Source organism: Pelecanus crispus, chromosome 1, assembly GCF_030463565.1.
Source record: "Pelecanus crispus isolate bPelCri1 chromosome 1, bPelCri1.pri, whole genome shotgun sequence".
Taxonomy (NCBI): domain Eukaryota; kingdom Metazoa; phylum Chordata; class Aves; order Pelecaniformes; family Pelecanidae; genus Pelecanus; species Pelecanus crispus.
The window spans coordinates 55,306,151-55,326,567 of record NC_134643.1 but is presented as its reverse complement, the minus strand read 5'-3'; the positions used below and the strand labels follow the sequence as shown (position 1 = coordinate 55,326,567).

Genomic DNA, 20,417 nt, shown 5'->3' with positions numbered 1-20,417 from the left:
CAACTGAACTTCCAACATGGTTAGCAATGAGAAGATGCTGGAGCAGAGGAAGTGCCAGTGCCAGAAAACAAGAGCACTCGCAGGGAGATGAAGGAAGCCTGGAAACCTTTGCCTTCCACCTTGTGCAGCCACTACCCTGCATCTAATTCCAAGTGTTCTGTTGAAGCTTGGTATTTAATAAGCTGTGTCACCTCAAATGCGTTTTAGTTTTGCTGCACAATTGGAGCGCTTCGGACCTGAACTCCAGCACAAGCATTGCAAAAAGTCTGACTCAGGATTTCTCCTCTAGCTGGTAGCAGATACCACAAGGAAACACAATACATCTGAACAAATGCAACTGGTTCCCCACAAGTGTGGGGGTGTCAGTGCTGGAAGCACCTGGTGAAAGCACAACGGTCATTTCTGCATGCAGGAGACTTTCTTGGCACATCACTGCCCCAGCCACCCTCCATGGTTTGCAGCAACAGCTGAAGAGAGCACAGAAATCAAGTGCAAGGGAATATTTTCTTTTTATGGAAAAAACAAAACAAGAATAAAACAAAACACAAACAAGCACAACAACAAATGCTATACCAAAAGAATACTCTGGTTTTGCACTGGCCTTTCCAGTTTGAGCCATCTTATCACCATGCACTGTGCTGCCTCATGCATGCCTCCTCCAGTCTCATCTTCTGCAGAACCCGTGACGTGATCCCAGCAGCCTTCTAGGAACGTACTACTCAAGACTCCCTAACAGAGGGAGTCCAGCTGCCACCATGGGTCAGTGGAGACTTATTTTTCAATGCTGCCACTGATACAGTCCCATACCAACATTCTATTGCACAGTGGTTTGGCAAGTGTATTTAATGTTTGTCAAGAGGCAAAAGCTACAATGAGAAGAGGATCTGTGGTTTGCCTTCTCTCCCATGCAGTTTGTTCCTGTGGAGTTAACACTGTTTTTGTCAAGTCTGTTGCTCTTTCCCTTCAGCCCTGTCCAGGTTAAGACTTTTGAGCCAGTAAGGTTGTTAATTTAATCTTCCCATCCATAGAGGCAGTGAGGCAGGTCCCGCAGTCCATGGCTGTGCTCCAATCCACTGTGACAACAGGAGCTCGGTGTCCTCCCAGGGAAAGGCAGCTCTCCAGAACCTTTTCCTCACCATTTAACTAAAAGAAGGAAAGCGTAAGATTTTAAGGAGGCAACTTTCTGCAGTGGGGGCAGTGCACCCACAGCAGAAGCCAAAGCCTGCTACAGGCTCCATATCCCTATCAGCATACATAAATAAGCAGAAAATCAGAGAGATGTTGAGATGTATGTAGCACACATGAGGAAGCAAATTTCCAGTCTCACAACAGAAGCACATGTTCTCAAGCAGCTCAGCTTCTGACATCAGCTGAGCTGCAGTAATTGAACAAGACAGGCTAAGAGCACACACTGATGAGGAGCAAGCACATAAGCCTAAGCTATAACTCATGTTAGTGCAGGTGCTCCAAATGCCCCAAATGCAAAGTAAAAATTTCATCTAATCTGCCTTGCAATGGCTTATACTGATGGGTACTGACTCAAGAGGAAACAGGCAAGGGGATGCAGTCAGTAACCGCTTGTTATTGCGGCACAGAAATTTGGCTACTTGGAACCATTCAACCTTACTCTTCATTTCATTTCAGTACACAGTAAGAGGATAGAATCAGGCTGGGACTAACATAACATCAGCAAGCACACAAAGCAGATTAAAGATGAACATCAGTCAACAATCACACACTTCGCATTGAACTGGTATGCATCAATATACTTAAAAAAAAATCAAACCTTTGTCCTAGGCACTTGGGCACTAAGGAAAACTGCTGCAACTAAGCTTTAAGAACAAGGAGTACACATACTCTAACTACCTCTAGAGGGCCAAACACTTACAGAGGGCTCAAACACTTGCTAAACACCACTGTATAAAACTGAGCAGCAGCTTTCACAGAGCAGGAATGGGTAGATAATGCTTGAGAACTTCTAGTGACTGCTGTTGCAACCTTGTAACAACAAGAGCTTGTAAGGATGCATAAGAGTACTCCCCATCACTTCTCAGACTTACCTTAAAAATTACTCCCCCAGTAGAAGAACATGTCAACATATAGTTGCCCTCAGAGTCAAAAGCAAAAAGCCTTCCTCGTGGGAATTGGACTTGCTTGTAGCCACTGTACCCAGACAGAACAAAAGGACCTGTAGCTTCACTGGGAAGATCGTACTCGGACACCTTCAGGCCACTTTTGTGGATATTCCACTGAATAAACTAGAATGACAGAGAAAGATGAAAAAAGCCCATAGTTAAATTGACTGGGATGAAAGTAGAGCGGTCATTCATCATTTTTAAGCAAAATGGCTATTTCTCACAAACAGAAGATGGCATTTTGACATCTATATCAAAGTGGCTGTATTTATAAATCACAGGCTGCAAAGGCTGTAAGAGTGCCTACTATCCAGGCAAACATATGCTCTACCTTCCACAAGTACTGCTGCCTCTGTGTCCTTCCACATTGCATACAGGATCCTGGTGGGAATTCACTTAATTAACTAATTCACTTAATTAACATCAGCCAAGGGCCCACACCTTCAGGCAGTCTCTCTCCCTGAGCCACAACTCTACTACTGAAGACTGTGGAACTGCAGAAATTGAAGCCTTTGTTATAAGCAACAGGGAGCTGCTGACAAGGAAATTTATGCAAAGTGGTCAAGGATCTGCTCCCTGGTGAATCCCAGATTTCAAGTGTGATGATCTCGGGGGCACAGAAAGGTCACCTTCACATGGATTCCTAGGAAGGGGACATCACCAACAGCAGGATTTGCAGACAAGGTCCAAGAAAGCTCCAGCTGTTAATATGCTTTCCACCCACTCTCTCTGCAAAGACTGCATGCAGCAGGGTGGTACTGCAAACGTAAGACTACAGTTAGCAGCCTGCAGATCCTCCAGATTCTGATGGTATTTTTACTGCTATCCCTACCACATGAAGAAGACTCCAGAAGGGATCTCGCTGCCAGCTGACCAGCAGAAGATCACCCAGAGCCTACCTTGCCATCCTCGCCTATGCTGTAGACTGTGTTCTCGTCATAGCTGAACTCAACAGAGTAGACTTCCCCATCGTGTGCCTTCCAGCTCATGGCGCACTCATGCTGCTGCATATCTGAGGGAAGAACCAGTACTGAACACTCCTTGTACTTGCACAGAGCGGAGAAGAGAGGCCCTTTACATTCATAAGGTCTGTCCTAGCCCTCTAAACCAGTCTGGGGGAACCCAATCCAATCCCAATCCAATCCCAGCACCCTGTGCTTATTCTCCAGCATGTGGCTTTTACATTGGCCACAAAAATAATTGCCTGTAACCAGTCACCTCTTCCTCCAGCTTTACAGGGCTGCTCACATGCTCACTGTCAACTGCATGCATTCTGCATCCAAGCTCCACTGCCACCTTTCTTCTCTTCCTCCCTTTGCTATCTTGTCCACCCTCACAGCTGCTGCCAGCTCTGCCCTCCCACAGACCTGGGACTGCAGCCTTCAGCTCAGCACCCAGGCCAGCAGCAGATCCCTCATACACAGAAGAGGGAGGCCCAAACTGCTTTATCACAAGGACAGGCCGAAGAGAACAAAACCTGAGAAACTGAAATTGCTCAGGGAAGAGGGACTGATGTGAGGCCCTTGCCTTCAACTGGAAGGTCACACACTAATACATTTCCTCAAGACCCAGCCTCTGGCAGTGTTGCTGCTATATGGCACAGCTAAGACCACATGGCTCAAGGGCAAGTTAATTCTGCTCCTCAGCAGGAGGGAAATAACAAATCCAGCAGCACTACCAGGGTCTCCAGCCAATGTCCCCTGGAGAAAGTTTATGCCAATTCACTCCTGAGAGCTATTGTGGAGGAGAGAAAGTAGCTTCCACCTTGGTGTTCAGGCATGTCCCACAGCTGCCTCCCTGCTGGCAGAAGAAGGGTGCTAGGGGCAGCTGGCTGGGGACACAGAGGGGCCACCTCACTGCCCAATTTCAACATACCGAAGAGACGAACAATCCCATCTGCAGCCCCAGTGACCAGCAGGTTGCCATTGTGGTTGAAGGCTGTGCAGTTAATAGCAATGGGCTCAGGCTCCAGGGAAAACTGCAGCTAGAAGGGAAAGTCTGCATTAATGACAAGAAATGGAGCTGATGGTGCTGAGGAGCTGATCTCCAGGGGAGGGAGGAAAGACAGTATCTAGTAGCAAGAACTCCTCCAGTTTGGAGCCCTACACCTCTCATGACTACAGATTTCAAGGTTGGCAGCTACATTTTACTGTGACACTAAACCAACAATTCACCTCAGCCAAGCCACAGCTTTCTTGGCCATGGCCTCAAGGCTGCAAAACAAGCTTCTGGCTGGCATTAGCTTGAGTATGTTGCTTCCTTCTACACATCAGGGACAGCATTTCTTAAGGGCAAAGGCAAGGGATGGGACAAGGATTCCCTGCCAGAATCTGACCCATCTAAATCAAAACAATGGAGAAGATGACATGAGATGAAACCTCTGAAAGAAGCACTTAAAAACAGAGAGAGCAGGGGAAATAGCAGCAAAGAAAACCCTTCAGTATAGCTCAACTGCAGAAAGCCTGATCAATCCACTTGGGACATCTCCAGTCACAACCTGTGCAAGCAGGATAGAAAACAAGGCCATGGACTATTTTAAAGAATCCCTCAAACAAACCCAACACACTAACAAAACAAAAAAACCCACCCAAACCCAGCAGCTACTCACACTATTCATTTTTATCCTGCATGTGAGAGGGGAAAGGAGGAAGTGGGGGGTGGGGGGAAGAAGGGTACTGAAAGTCAGCATAATTTAGACAGAGGGCTCCTACACGTTGAAACAGAAGACACTCATTCTCAGCAAGCAGACTGAGAAAGGAAAGAAACCCAGCAAGTACCTGCTGCTTCATCGTTTTAGTGTCCCACAGTAGCAGCTTCCCAGGAACCTGGTTCATGCTTTTGCCCCCAGAGCTGACTGCTGAGAAGTCCATGTGGGAGATGGGGCTCTGGGCTGCCGCAGAACAGACAAAGGAGGCACCACTTGGGCTACAGGCAAGCGAGAGGATCCTGAAACACAAACAGTCTGAATTGCCTCTCTCCAGCAGCTGCCTCAAGCACAACACTTGACTACAAGCTCTCCCATTAAGACCCTGCAAGACACGGTGCACTGTAAAGCAGGGCACGATTTGTGTGCTTGGACAGATTTTGAGTGTCTGCCATTTAACTGAGCAGCTTTATGCTGCTCAGACAGGGACTGCCCTCTGGATGAAGGCTAGATAGACCTGCAGTTGCAGGAAAGCAGCAAGAACATTGAGACTTCACCTACCTTTTCACAGTCAAAACCAACAACATTTAGATATAAAAAAAACAGTATTCCAGAGTTACCTGGGCATGTCTTCATCAATGCTGATTTCACAGAGATTCTTCTTTGCTTCTGTGTCATAGAGACGAACTGTCCCAACCCCACTGCCAAGCAACAGCTTGAAACCAGCAAGGAGGAGATGGAAGGAGTGTGAGTGAGTACAATGATGCTGTCCAACAACCACCAACACCACAGAGTAAATCTTTTTCTACTTATGCATTCAGATTAAACTTCACTCCATTAGGGTACATCTTGTCTTTCTGTGCATATCACGCTGAGTAGGACTACCCCAGAGCCACAGAAGTCAGAGTAAAAGCACTGCTTTCCCATGAGAAAAAGATCTGATAGGCACCAAGGTGGAGTAAAAGCCACTTTCTAGAGCATGGCTCAACATTATAGGATGCAAAACATATGTGGAGTCTCAATATCTAGGGGAGTAAGGAAAGAGTAACACAGAATTAACAATCTGAGTTTAAAAGAAAACCAAGTAGAAGCCGCCTCCTTTCATCCAGGGGAGAATAAAATCATCCAGAAGGGCTCACACATGCTTTATCAGTGGTGCTACAATTTAAATCAAAAGTAAAACCATGGAGGGATGCATTATCAAAGAAAATGAAGCAAGCCAGATCCTTCTCACTTCAAAGCCTGATTTGCTGCTGAATCCACATATATTTCAGAAAGAAGAATCTTTCTATCAGCAAGCAGGAAATAAACTCCACAATGCAGAAGAAACATCAGAACAACTGCATGGACAACTTCCTTTCTAAGAGCAAAAGAAAAGAAAGAGACAAGCTGTAGCACCAGCTCTTCACAGGTGGCATTTTGGGGTTAGCAGCAACACATATCAGTGCCAGAATGTGAACAATATTCCCTCAGTTGCAGGCCTGCCTTCTCACACAGCCCTGTCTCTTCGCCAGGGGAGGGCATGAAACACTAGCAACAGTTCTAGGACTCAGAAGAATGCATATAATTTAAGGCTGCTCTCTAGTAACAGAATTAGAGAAAAAGTGCTATAGGAAACATTTAAACAAGCTCCGAGCTCCTTATGCACATGCCAACCCTCAACTCATAAGGCACCAGTATAAAACTGGCTATGGAGCCCTTTTCACACCTGCACAAGCAGAATGCCAACATCACACCCCTGCTCCTCAGCCCTGCTCTCCCTTCTCTGCTTCTAGCTCAGGGTGTGGGTAAAGCTCCAGAGCTCCCTGCTGCAGGGTTCCCATGGGCTGTTGTACCAGGCTGCCTCTGCCTGCCTTTACAAGTGGCTGCCTGCTCTGCCTGGAGAGAGGCACTTCTCTTAAAGGAGCTACTTCTATCCTGCAGCTGTTCCCACACTGCAGCTTGGGAACTTCTGTCTTTGGGCAACCAGTGGTGAATTCCGTGCTCAATACACAAAGCACACTCCCCACTCTAGTTTTTCCTAGACCCTACAGGCTTCAGTTCCCCATGTCCCACTAAACTGGACACTAACCGTTGCCCTGATCTTATCCACAATGCAGCTGCCTAGAAGTTAATGTGCAACACATAGCAACACAGCCCCAAATCATCCGCTGTGACTCTCGAGCCTCCACACGCAGACTACTCACCAGCCGATCACGCTTGGTCGCCCATTCCAGAGACAGCAACGGAGATTTGGAAATGGATGAAGCTTTAGTTTGCATTATAGGGTTAAAAGACCAGACTTTGATGACCCCGTCCACATCCAAGCTGGCCACCCTCCGTCCAGAACAATCAACCCTATGTGCAGAAGGAAACTGATTGGATATTTTTCTCCCTAAAGTTCTTAGATGCAAGTAGATACCCCAGTAGTCCGTCCTCTCAGGGTCATACACCAATTCCTTCTGCAGGAATCAGAACTTCCTTGCACCAATTCCTGTTCAGTCCACAATAACTGGCACAATGAAGTACACCAAGCTCCACATGCAAAGCGTAATGCCCTTAAGCAATACCATCCTGCTTTCCCAGGGAGTTTCCTCCTGGCTGGCATCTCCCAATCACAAAAATCTCTGTTCATTCTCACTGCACAAGCTACAGGCTATTTTCAGTCACACCAACTCAACTGTCCTACAACCAAGAGTACACATACAATGTGCTGGACAGAACAGAGGCTGGGAGAAAGAGGCCAGACACAGCTGGTCCTCTACAGAGGCTTCTATGAGAAAGCCCTCTTCTGCCAGTCCATTACCTGCAGTACATGATGGATGAATGGTGCTCCCCATACTCCTCCTGGCTCAGGACGATGAAAGGCTGCTCCTGCCGGACCCCCACAGCCTCTGCACTGCTGGGAGGCATTTTTGTTGAAGTCTCTGCTTGCTCAGCATGCAGCTCTGAGCACGGCTCTGTCTCAGCTGTGCTAATATCTGTTTTCTTCTCAGCACTTTGGCCCTGAAGGAAGAAATCCTGTGTGAAATACAAGGAAGCAGCAGCTCCAGATCAAGCTCTTCAGCCACCCCAGCCTGCTGGGAGAAAAAACCAAGAAGCTGCACTGAAACAGAAGCATTATCAGCTCAACACCCCTTCTGCCAGAGACCTTTCTGAGCACAAGGATAGTATGTTGTGCAATTGCACCATTTATCACGGCCTCCTTGCTTGTAGAGTCCCTTATATCCCCCTCCGTGTACCTAGCCATACTCTTTCCTATAAGAATCAAAGGAACCACAACATCTGTTTAGCATACCTCAGCTGATATGAGGCCCATTTTGATGACATTAGAATGCAGTCTCACAAGCAAATCAACATATTTCAAGGAATTCTTGTATTCAGCAATTTAAGTTAAGTCAGTATAATATGCAGTTCAGTAAACCTGCACAAAAACTCTTGTTGGATGGTGAGCCCCAGTGGATGGATTATCCTTGTCTGCCAGAGATTTAGTCTGTGTGCACTGTGTCAATCACGGCAGCCAACTGACTGATGATAATGGTAGAGTCAAAATATGAATCCAAAAGCTTAAAACCCAGTTTGACAGGGCAGACAGAACAAACGGAGTTGTAGGAGGTGAAGGTACCTGCATGAGACAAGAGCTGCACTGCAGCACACATAAGTGTTTGAAAGCAGCTTAGTCTTCCCTTGCCACCAGAAGCTGAACAAGAAGTAGATACAGCACATAAGCCAGTAAAACATCTGCAAGCATTCCTGTGCTAAACCATCCTCTGAAGATTAAGTGCCCCAAAATGGCATTGGTGGTTTTGAATCCCTGTTCCCTAACACACCCTTGCCTTATTTATAGTAGCTTTTACATATGGAGCAGTGGGTCAAACACTGCATAATCAAATAATCTGGAAAAAAAAAAGCTGGAAAAGATTGGGAAATAAATCCAGGAACACCTCTCTCTGTGTTAGTTAATGTGGGGAGATAACAACCAATGAATGACACTCATGTGAAAGAAACGGTGCTCCCTTCTAGTTTTGTTTTTGCTCACATGCATTGAGAACAACAGAAAGCTAAATAGTATCAGCTTCCCCTAGAGCACCAGAAGCAACTTTTACAAAGCCAGGAAAACACTGCCTTAACCTGGAACATCACATTGGGAAACTGGGCTTTGCGATTTTCTGACCAATGTTTAATTAAAATGTTTTAGATGAGCCATGAAGAAAAAAGTTCTCTCATAGCCTTGAACACTCAGTGGTGCAGTAACATCTCCTCCCTAAAGCAGCACTCCTCCCCGCAGAACAGCCACACATATGGGCCGATAGGCAACAGTCCCTCAGCACTGTCTCTCCTCCAAGCAGAGCGAGTGTCTCATACAGCCAAAATAAACATGGCTGAGATGCTGCCATCATTCCTCCTGTGCTCTGTATCCTTTGGCCACATGGCTGCTGAAAGCCAAACACTACATAGGTGAATAGAAGCAGTCTGCTGACCTTCAGCAATTAAAATTCAGGACACAGTTTTATTATTTCATTAGATTAGAAAGCAGGGCACATCCCCAGGCAAAATTGCAACATACAGTGCAAAAAAACTCCAAAAAGCAAATGTTGCTATGAAGGGTATTTCCACTCCTATCCAGGAAAACTTTCTATCAGTTTTTATCTGTCCCACACAGAGCCTGCATAAACCAGTATAAGAACCCACAGGAGAGAACTCACTTGGACAGGATGGGTAAGCCGAGCCCATTGCCACTAAGGAATGGGGATTATAACAAGGTATTTGAATATAACCATTAAGGTGGATGAAAGGTATCCTCCCCAGGACCCGGCTGTCGAAAAGATCATGACAAAAGACAACTCTTTTTCCATTTGAAATGTCAATACTGATTCCATTCCAGGGACCCCAGAGTGTGGAAGAAGTTGATTAACTACAGAGATTAACCTTTGATACAGTTAGATCTGAGTAGCAATTCAGAAGCTTAACAGGAACACTTGCACTTGTTTTACCACCTAGCACAACAAACTACAGAAACACCAGCCCTCCACTTCCCAGCCTTGCAGCGTTGCCTGGTACCTGGAAGGTCCCTTTCGACAGCAGTTCCTTCCTTTCTTTCCCATGCTCTTGCAAGCGCTTCTGCCGCTGCTGTAGGGAACTTGACTCGCCTGCTACTAACCCACTGAAGTGGCTCTTCCCGTCCTTACAGCTCACTGTTCCTTCCTTTCCTTTGGCACTCTGGAAGGCAGAGGAATGATTTGGCAAAGTTACGCTTGTGCTAGGCTGCAGACCAAAGAGCAAAAGAGGAGGCAAAGAAACCAAGCACCTGCAAGGGCTCCACAAGCCCCCAGACAACAGCAGCTGTTTTGTGCTGCATTCAGGCCCAGCATACACTTGCAAAGAAGGAAAGGACATTTTATTTTTTCAGGTGGAAGCAAAAGCTTGGAGCAGTGCTGTGCTGCCAGTTAACTCCTTGGATACCGAGCACCTTTCAATGAACACAGTTGAGAATTACCTGGTGATTTATTGGTTCTTTCTTCCCGAGCAGCATACTGCCAGGCTGCGTTGGAGAAGCCCCACTTGGATGGGCTGGTCTGGAAGGGCCCTTCTTACTTTGAGAGAGAAAGGAAGACAGGAAGCCTCCCCGGGACTGAAGAGAATGTGCAGTACTCCTCTGGCTGCAGGTCATATCACTAATTTAAAAAAAAAAAAAACAAAACAACAAAACAAAACACCACACACGCAACAAAACACCAAACAGAATATGAAAGTGTAGCCAGACAACCTGATCAAAGACCACCCAACAAGCAAAGCAACAGCTGTTTGACCCACTGGACAAGAGATGTTCCCTTCCAAGCCAATGGACCACTATGCATTAAAAAACTGTTTTAAAACATCCCTTTAGTGCCTGGAGGAGATCCTTATAATTACTGTAACCAAAGCTCATTTCTCAGAGATGCCACTGAGGCAGCTGGCCCAGCTGTTCCTGAATCCCCTGTAGGGCCACCTCAAACTCCTTCCACTCCATCTAGTTAGTTTAGAAAGACCCTAAGGGAAAGGCAGGGGAATCCCGATTTCCAAAGAACCTATTCAGCTGTGATTCCTGATTCAAGGCATAAAACAGACCTACTCTGAGAGGCATTCTGTATCCTGTTTTTCACTGAACACCCTTAGATATTCAGCAAGCCATGTTCAGCAATTTTAAAGCACAGGCCCTCAATATCTCAAAACTGAACCCAAAGAAAGTAAGAAAGTTTAGGTCCATTTCTATGATTACACAGACCTCCCTTCTCAGCCCACACCACCAAGAGCAGCAGCTACCTCCCAGAATGTAACTGTCTGATCTCACTTCGCTACAGCTTCCTCAGAGCAGTGCAGCACCCAGGGGAAGGGAATACAATCACCTTCACTGTGTCTATCCTCTCTTCTAGGAAGGAACTGTTCTACCAAAGTTGGGCTCTGGGCTGAACAGAGACATGGAAAAAGCAACCAGAACTGGCCCCTAGGCTAAGAGACAAGTTGCACACACAAGAAATGCCAGTTCTAAGGCAAGTTTTTCTAATACAAATGGACAGAAATTAATATGGGAATAAATTATCCCATCCCTCACATCCCTCTCCCCCATGTGTGCAGATGAACATCAGGGCTTTCCACACAGAGTAGTCAAACAAACAAACAAAATCTCAAATTAAACTCTGTACCCTGTCCTGTGCAGAGCAGTTACCAAGATAGTTCACCAGACACTTAGGTCTTATTTAATCGACAACTTTTAGACTAATACAAAGACTTTGTGTGTGGTCTCTGCTACAAGTTCTATTTGTCATTGTCAGCAGCATAATTTGATCAATCCCCCTCCTGTCTGAGTAGAAGTGAAAGAAGCACATGAGAAAGTCAAAGCCCCAGCAGTGCTATTAATACATTGTGGCTAAGCTGCATTTGCTTTCAGATCATTTTAAAATAAGGAGGGAAAAAAAAAATCTCAATAACACAGTGAATTCAAACACACAGACTTGCTTTGCATAACTGTGTAGTTGGGGGGGGGGGGGCGGAAATCAGAGTTTAAATAAGAATTAAACAAGGTGCATCACTGTGTATGTTGCCTAATTTCCACAGATAGGAATACAATAAATGTAGCCATAAAACACACTAACTACAGCAAGTTTATGGGGAATTCTGTGCATAACTGAGCCTTGCAGAAGAGAAAATCCTTTCCCTTAACTTTGCAAAAGCAAGAAAGCGTCTCTGCGTAACGATGACCCCTTGGGTCACACAGTAAGTGTCTACAAAACAACACAGTGCATTCACCTACTGCAGTGCAGGCACTAAAGAAAATAGAAGTCAAGAGACAATCCACTTCATCTGAGCAATACTGCAGGTTATTGCACTGCTAGCAGTGCCCTGGCTGCCCAGAACACCTTGGTGTAATCCTGAGAGCAGAGCAGAATCACTTCCATGTGTGCTTGGGCTCTCACCAGTTGGCAAGAATCTCTCTCCCAAATGGCAAGAGAGATGCCTGTCATGAATTCCCCCACTAAACCCACTTAGGTCACCAGAATTTCTGCCTGGATGTCTTTTTGCATTGTTTCCCAGGGCAGGGAACAAGGATATGACCCTCCAGGAGCCTCCCTGACCCAATAAAAGCAGCAGAGCCTGTCCCCAGCTCCTCCTCTGCAGGCACTCACAGCTCAGAGTCCCCTAGTCGATCCATGTTGGCCACATATGCAGGCAACTTGTGATGCACAACTGCTTGTTCCACCTCCAGTTCCTCTTTCTTCATGCGGGAGGATTCAGCCTGCAAAGCAAAAAGCTACAAGGAGAGAAGAGAGCCAAGTAAGCAGAGGGCCACTGAGATTCACCTCCTTCCCACTCGCTGAAGTTGTTTACTCCTTTTATTTCAACAGCCCTACACGGGTGGGGAAGGAAGAAAGCTGCTCTGACTGGCTGAGCACCACATTAGTCCAAGTAGTCAAAACAATCAGTACTTTACACACATGAAACTGGAGCCTACTTAAAACCCTTCTCTCCTTGGGCTGTTGCTGTAGGAACATTAATGGTGCTGGGAAATGAGACCCGGCCAGGGGTCTCTTGAACTGCAGGCAGTTCACGGCCAGGGCAATGCACGTGACTGGCAGTAGCGATGCATGGGCACTGAGCCTAGAAGGCAATCTTCTTCCCACAGACAAGGGTTTGGTGAGCTGGCAGGGTGCAGTGAGGCCAACGCCATCAGATCACCCTGAAATCCAGCTCCACACCCTGCCCAGCTCCCTTCCAAGCATGACAGTGAAATTTATCTCCACATTATGGAGAAAGAAACATTTTTCTTTTTCCCCCTTAGCAGAGAGGAACCTCAGGATGCAGCTTTCTGTGACAGATGTGGTTTATGCCTATGACTCTTGTTCACATGAAGAGTTCCTCAGGCTTTTCTGTTTCTGCACATTTGTTTTTCAGGTATCATTCTTCTTTTTCCTTTTATCATAGTATTTAAGGAAAGAAATTACAAGAAAAAGGAGCTTTAGAAATCCAGCTTGCTATTCATGTATTTGCATTGTTTCAACAGTGAAATCAGCATCACTACTTAATTTCAAGTATTGAATTTGATGCTAGTTATTCGCACCATTTTTCATTTAAACCCGTATCCTATGGGCAGCTGCTTCCTTTTCTGACCTGAGCCGCTCTCCAGAAGGGAAAGTCTAGTTTTTACCTCTACCTATTTGCCAAAGAACACTTATGCAGTCTGTAAGTGATATCAATCAACATACCACAAACAAAAAACAGCTTTAACTTGACCAGAAGTACAGAATACAAAATTGGAGGAAATAAAAGAGCTCTATTTCAAAACATACCTTATCCTGCTGTCCCTATTCACTGACCATCTTTGCAGAACCCTCCTGTCAAAGTTTTCCTGACCCACTGACTCCATACAGTACACAGTGACAAACAAACCTCACTTTTCTTTCGCAAAAAAACCTCCTTTTTGAAATCAATTATTCTATTTTACTTCAACATTTTTAGGACAAATGAACAGTGTTGATCAGCTACCAAGACAGTTGAAACAGAAAGCACAACATACAATACAATGTTTTGCAACACAGGAGGTAAAGCACAAAACCTATTTTACTGAAGTATTTATATGGAGAAAGCTTTTACTTGGTATTTTGGAGGAAGTGAAACTTAAGTCCTGCTTACGTGAATAAGGCTTCCCACTTGTATGCGATCATCCACATGCAATCTGTACTTCAGAAAGTTCTTAAATCGTGTATTTCCCGAATCTAACAGAAAATTATACTGGGAAAACACTGACCCATTTTATATATTCTTACACCCTCTCTCTAAGCATCTGCTGATGATAGTGTCAAAAACAAGATGTGGAGCTGGGCGACATTTTGTCTGAACTGGTCAGTCCTTCTTACAGTTTACTGTAAGGTCTAGAGTTGGGAAACAGACATTCACAACATTTCCATTAGCTGATCTAAATTGCTTTAAGTGCACTTCAACCATGGTGAAGTGGCCACTTCAGAAGTAACAGTTTCTGCCTCTTTGCCAGAAGTTATTGCCTGTTTCTTTTGCTCCATCAGCTAAAATCTGGAAGTGACTGAATACTATTCACAAGTTTCCATGCAAAATCAGACATGTATGCACTTAACCCGCCACTAGTTTCACCTTGTCTTGACTTTGCAGTGTAGTAGGAAAGGAGTTTACACAGTATCCAACCACCTGTCAGATAGCGCAGGGAGAAGAACAGTCACCTCCAGTGGAGGGACAGTAATACCCTAAACAGACATTTCACAGTATGATCACAGCCTTAAGTTTGCTGTAGACAGTTGAAAGATAAACCAAAATAACAACAAAGGACTTACAGAAGAACCTGCCTTGGAGTAACTGCACTGAACATTTACAACTTTCTTAAATTGATGAAACCAATTTTACAAAACTCACAGCCTCACACAGTCAGCAACTAAAGAGTGACTTCAGTTCTGACCTTATGCCGCAACGATTCATTTTCTTCTTGTATGAGACTGCTCCTGAGACATTCAGCTTCAAAGTTCAAAATGACTGGAACTGGTGAGGAATGTTAAAGAAAACCAAGGCAAGAACTTGTGTGCACCTGGCTTAATTCTAAAAGCCAGCACTTCATACCGGCCATTTGCCTGTAAGACAGCAAAGCTGCCCGGTCCATACTACTGGCAAGAATTATGTGCAAGGCCAGAAGACTAGTAACAGCTTAGTTACCTAAGCTAACTTTGTACTTTCTTTGTACTTTATTGTTGCACACACTATTTCACATAGGCTTTGCAAGGATTTTTAGATTCTTCCTTTTCACACATCACAAGTGGAAGACAAGACAGGTTATGTTACTGCATTAGTGTACACTGAAGAAACAGTTCAAAATGAGCTGTATACCAGCTGCAGTGTAAACCTGCCCATCAGCAAACAAACAAGGTCAGAACTTGGTAGTGTGGGACAAAAGCTGTTATTTCTGCCAATGTTGAACTGCCCTATTACAGTGAGCTGTCACCAGAAAGTGTTGTGAACATATGAACCCAGAGAAGGGTCTAAACACGAGATGCTAGTTTAGTTATGGACTATGACCCAAGGTTGCATGCCTGTTTTGTACTATGCCAAGCAAAGAGGAAAAGTGTTTCAGAACAAGATGAGCACAAGATTTCTAGTCACTAGCATAGGCATGAGTTCAGCATTAGCAACAACGACAACTGTTTGTGCCCAGGGAATATAACATACCATCAGATAATTGAACAATAACTATTCCAACATCTTCTGGCAAACACCAGCTTTCTATTAAGTCTTGGCTCTAAACAATCACCTGAAAGCAGCAAGTTCTGTAACACTATATTCTTGGCACCACTGTTAATAGTAAGCATAACACCAGGGCAAGGGACATTTAACTATTAATTGCAAAAAGGATATGCATGCACTGAAATAAGACACTCAGGAAGTTGTGCAGAGACACAATAAATGTATCTGCCCACTGGCGTGAGAAATAGGTGGCGAAGGCGGGATTGGAGTCTGGAGCAGGGAGGAAAGGCAGGACAAACCAATCCTTCCACTCTGCCTGGTTCTGGAGCTCAGAGGCCTGCTTGAGGAAAAACTCCTGCGCCTTGTCATTGCGGCCGGTCTGAAACACAGCAAGAAGAACAGGGCTCATACTTCTATTCATGCCACCACATAGGTTCTAGGAATATTTGCTCTATCTTATGAACACACCAACAGCTACTTTTACCACCCAACAAAGCAAGTGGTTCGAGTTAACAGATTAATCTATGAACAAAAGAATCTCAAATACACTTGGTGAAGCTCACAAATGCACTTAATCCAACCTTCTTTCTAGTCACCACAGTCTTGTTTAAAGGAACCAACCACTTACATTGGTTTCCAGCTAAACCAGTGCAGTTTGTGCACTGACATAAGACGTGAGCATTTGTATACAGGACCAAAATACACTTAAAATTACTCAAGTCTAAGCAGAGGTAGCCTGAAAAGGTTTCCATTTGATACGTTATTCAGACAGAACAGTCACACCTCAGGGTAAGCACAGGGCAAAACAAAACATGAAAAAACACACTTCCAGAAACGTGCATTAGATTTTGACTCCTCCACCAACACCCATCATTTCAGATTTTTAGTCAGGGAATGGAATCAAGGAGGAAACATTGCTTCTAAATGCTAAGAAGTGATACATGAATTCGTGACAGGTATTTGTCTATTCTGTTGGCCAAAGCCCACCCCGTGTAATATATTCCATTGACTTTCCTACGGTTTCAACAAGATAATCTCTGCTCCATTTTAAGCTCATTATTTTCTGTTCTATTCCAAGCAAACAAAAAACATTCACTTATTTTCTCTCCCACATTACCTTGTACAGATTTGAAGCCCACTTCTCCCCTCTCTTATAAACTAGAACTCAACTCCACCAACTTCAAGTCACCCTTTTTGTCTGCTGGACCCTGCAACTCCCTTGATGCTTCAAGAACTGTGGTGCCTGGGAAGACTGCCTGAGTCCTGCCAGCAAGTTAGGGTGGAAGGAATACAGATAATCCTGCCTGCTGATCCCCGGCACTCTAGTAAGGCCCTTCCCTGCACTGCTGCTGCCTGCTCAATCATTCCTTGTTCTGCACCAGAGCAGCTGACTACTCCTACCTACCTACGTACAGGTGCTTGGGGCTTTTTTCTGCCTGTTTCTTCAACTTACAAAGATTGCTTTGAGCGCTGTTCTTGCCCTCCTCTGTTCTCATGGCAATGCCCCATGAGGAAGTGTTTACGAATCTTGTCATCTCTCCCAGTATTAAAGTTATCAACAGAGGCTGAGCAGGACTGAGCCAGCAGTACAGCCATTCTGTCTGAGGGGGAGCTGCTTTCATGTCCACTTGTGAGTATCTTGCTCCCAGCTAACTGTATTTCCCTCTCGCCTGAGCTTCCCTATACTGCTTAGAAGCTTGTCATGTGAGTCTGCGTCAGATTCTTTACTACATGACACATGAATTGCTTGTCTCTTACCCATCAGGCATGTCAGAGGCTCACAAGGGTATTTCATTGCTCTGGTTTCAGAGACCAGGACCTTTTTAAAACAGGAGCCTAAAAACCAAACACTACCTGAACAGTATGGATGAGGTAGTATCGGAATAAGCTGGTTTTCAGCTTGTTCACTGTAGGCCGGTACACATCTTCCAAACGGCTGAAAAGGCGTCGGTCTAGATAACTCCAGTAATCCCGCAGGGCAGCCAGATCATAGCTCTGAACGAACTGCTGCAGCTGGTCCACTATCTTATCCACCTAAAGAGGGCAAAAAGGGAAAGACTGCAGTCATGTGAGGACTCTTCTGGCACAAGAGACTTTCTCTACCTTAATGCTGAGAAGCTTTAACTGCGCAAAAATACTACAATCTAGCACTTATGAGTTAGCTATTGTCCTAATCCAGGAAACGCTCTGCCTTTCATATTAGCATTCTTCCAGTCTGCAGCACCTTCCAAATAAAAAAAAAAAAAACCCAGGAAAAAACAGAGTCAAACAGATTTTGACAAAAAGATCACATTTTGTTAAACACGGTGGGATTTTTTGCAAGTAAGGAAAACATTTTCACTTCTTTTAAAAGTCAGTTGATAATGAAGAAACAGGAATAATGTGATTAATTGTTGAAAACTCAAGTGCAGCACCTGGCAAATAGTATTATTTTTAGACTAAAAGGAAAAAACCCTGTATTTAGCCAACAGCAAGAGGAAGAAAGATCTGTTGTACTGAAAGCTTTGAATTACCTTTATCTTTAATAACACCATCTACTACCAAGGCAGGCATAAAAGTTTGCAACAGAATTTTTTTTTTTGTCATTATGTCTCTTTGAAAATAATTTCTGCATTATGAATAAGGCAGAATGGTGGCATGGGAATAGATTTTTAGTTCAGTGATTTCTGATGGCCAAGACAGGCATCAGAAAAACAAATCTGCACCCTATACAAAGTTCAGCTATGAAAGTTGTTTAATATGTGGTTTGCTCTCCCCTCATCACTTAATGTCCTAAGACATTGTCCAGCCTCTATCTCTGTGGCTTCCTACAGATAAAATAAACAGAAGTCTGTGACCCCAGCAATCCCTTCTTAATTTTGTCTTGGACAATGTTATCCCAATTAAATCAACTGTTTGCCTACCTCTAAACATTATAAAGTGTTTTAAGAATAAAAGCAACATGTTTTATGAATGATAAAGGTAGTGGTTGTACTGCTGGTTAAAGAAAAGTCTGACCGTTCAAACCCCTACACTCAGTGCCCAGAACTGCTGCTGCAGGAACACGAAGCTTGCACAAAAGACTGAAACCGTATTTTTGAGACTGGCAAATTTTGCACCAACTTCTGCGCATCTAGCAAGGTAGCTGGTGCTTAAAACATCCAAACTGAGGAGCGGGAGCTGTAAAGCCGCTGGGTAAAAAAAAAAAAAAAAAAAGATCTCATGACCGAGAAGAGATCCAGGCAAAGAGATGTCCTCCGGCCGCTGCCCTCTCGTACACGCATCTCCTCCGTTCCTCTCGGCACGGCGCTGAGGAACATCTGGTGGTCTACAGGTCGGACGTAGGGTCCACAGACGCCGGTTTTGGAGGGGCCGAGCAGGGCGCGGGGCGGCTGGCCGGGGACGGCGGCCCCGGGCTGCGAAGCCAGGCGACGGGAGGGAGCCCGGCGCCCACCGCCGCTGCCCCGCACTAACCCCGCTTCGGGGCCAAGCAGGAGGAGAGCCTTCAGCCGGCTAAACACACATCCCCCCCCGCCGCGCCGGGAGGCTGCACGCACATAAGCGGCAGCAGGGCCGGGCGGCGACGCCCGCCACCGGGATGCGGGGTTCCCGCCTGCGCGGCCGGCCGGGCCTCGGCGCCCAGCCCAGCCCAGCCCAGCCCGGGCGGGGCGGGGGCGGCCGCCCGTCAGGCGAGCTGCTTCGGCGGGGAAGCGCGGGAGCTCCGAGAGCCGCCCCCCCGCCGCCGCCCGTCCCGCTGCCCTCGCCCAGCCCCGGGAGCGGGTGCGCGGAGGGGCGCCCGCGGCCTGCCCGGGGACCGCGTCCTCCCCGGGGGGCACCCGCGCCCGGCGCCCCGCCGAAAAGGGGGACGCGGCCGCCGCTCACCCGGAAGCCCTTCTCCCGGTCCGCCTTGATCTCCGCGTCCAGCTGCTTCAGGGCGGCGGTGAAGCCGCGGAAGAGCAGATACTCCCGCACCAGCTCGTCCGTCCGCTCCGCCGCCGCCGCCATGGGAGCCCGCGGCGCCGCCGGCTCCGCCCGCCCACGGGCGAGGAGGGGGGAGCCCGGCCCCGAGCGAAATGGCCCGGCCCAGCGCCAGGAGGACTACAGCTCCCAGCGTACCTTGCCGCGCCCGCCCAGCGCAAGGCACGCCGGGGCTTGTAGTCCCCCCCGTAGCACATGCGCACGGCCCGCCCACCTTGGCCCGCCCACCTTTTCCCGCCTCCTCTTTTTGCCCCCGCCCCCCCTTCCCTCCCCGCTGGCGCTTACAGCCCGCGTTTTTCCCGGCTCCTTATTGGCCGCCGCCGGGCGCCGGCTGCGTTGCGATTGGCCCCCGGCCACGTGCGGCTCATGTTGCTGGGTGCCGGGGGGCAGAGGCGCGGCGGCGGCGGCCATGGGAGGGGGCCGGGCGAGGCGAGGCGGGGCGGGGCGGGGCAAGGTGGGATCGGTCGGTCGATCGATCGATCGATCGATCCCCGGAGGTGTCAGGTGTTGTCCCCTGCGGGCAACCCCTCCCGGCTGCGGAAGAAACAGCAGGGGCGGGCGTTCTTGCCTCTAGGCCGTACTTGCGGCCGGTAACGGAGCAGGGGGCACCGGTCCGATTCCCGAAAAGGGCTTCCCTGGGCGGCCGCCCTGGGCTCTGTCAGGCTGGCGGGGTGGCTGCAGCGGTCCCGGCTGGGCGTGGATCTGGCCCTCTCACACATGTGTACATCTGGTATCAGTGCTTGCACCAATGTCATGGTTAATTGGGGGAAAAAAACTGCGATGCGGTGAAGAAGGCTGTCTTTTAGTAACGTCGGGGAGAGCTGAGGAGTCTCTGTGCTTTGTGAAGCCGAGCCCTGGATAGCCCATGGAAATGGAGCATCTAATCATTGCAGGGAAGGGGGCAGGAGGTGGGAGGCTTGTCTCGGCTGTGTTTCATGCCGTGCAGTTTATCGTTAGCGGTAGAT

General features: G+C 46.9%; 1 protein-coding gene across 1 annotated transcript; it reads right to left on the bottom strand.

The window, feature by feature from the left end:
* Positions 1-579: 579 nt before the first annotated feature.
* WDR91 (WD repeat domain 91) lies at positions 580-19,479 on the bottom strand. Its single transcript, XM_075722981.1, has 15 exons — positions 19,357-19,479; positions 17,350-17,529; positions 15,667-15,874; positions 14,720-14,802; positions 12,423-12,547; positions 10,256-10,433; positions 9,820-9,978; positions 7,565-7,764; positions 6,966-7,116; positions 5,400-5,494; positions 4,913-5,081; positions 4,011-4,119; positions 3,035-3,147; positions 2,061-2,258; positions 580-1,143 (listed from the first exon to the last, which is right to left on the bottom strand). Exons 1-15 carry the CDS (start codon positions 19,477-19,479, stop codon positions 979-981), a joined length of 2,256 nt encoding a protein of 751 aa, XP_075579096.1. The 3' UTR covers positions 580-978.
* Positions 19,480-20,417: the final 938 nt, after the last annotated feature.

Bases quoted from the DNA above. Each gene is read 5' to 3' on its own strand.
- WDR91 (XM_075722981.1), bottom strand. From the start codon at position 19,479: ATGGCGGCGGCGGCGGAGCGGACGGACGAGCTGGTGCGGGAGTATCTG. The intron at 7,765-9,819 runs GTACCAGGCAAC...TTCTTCCTTCAG, and splicing joins TGTCGAAAGGGACCTTCCAG to GGCCAAAGTGCTGAGAAGAA. The intron at 1,144-2,060 runs GTAAGTCTGAGA...TCCTTCTTTTAG, and splicing joins CTGGGGGAGTAATTTTTAAG to TTAAATGGTGAGGAAAAGGT.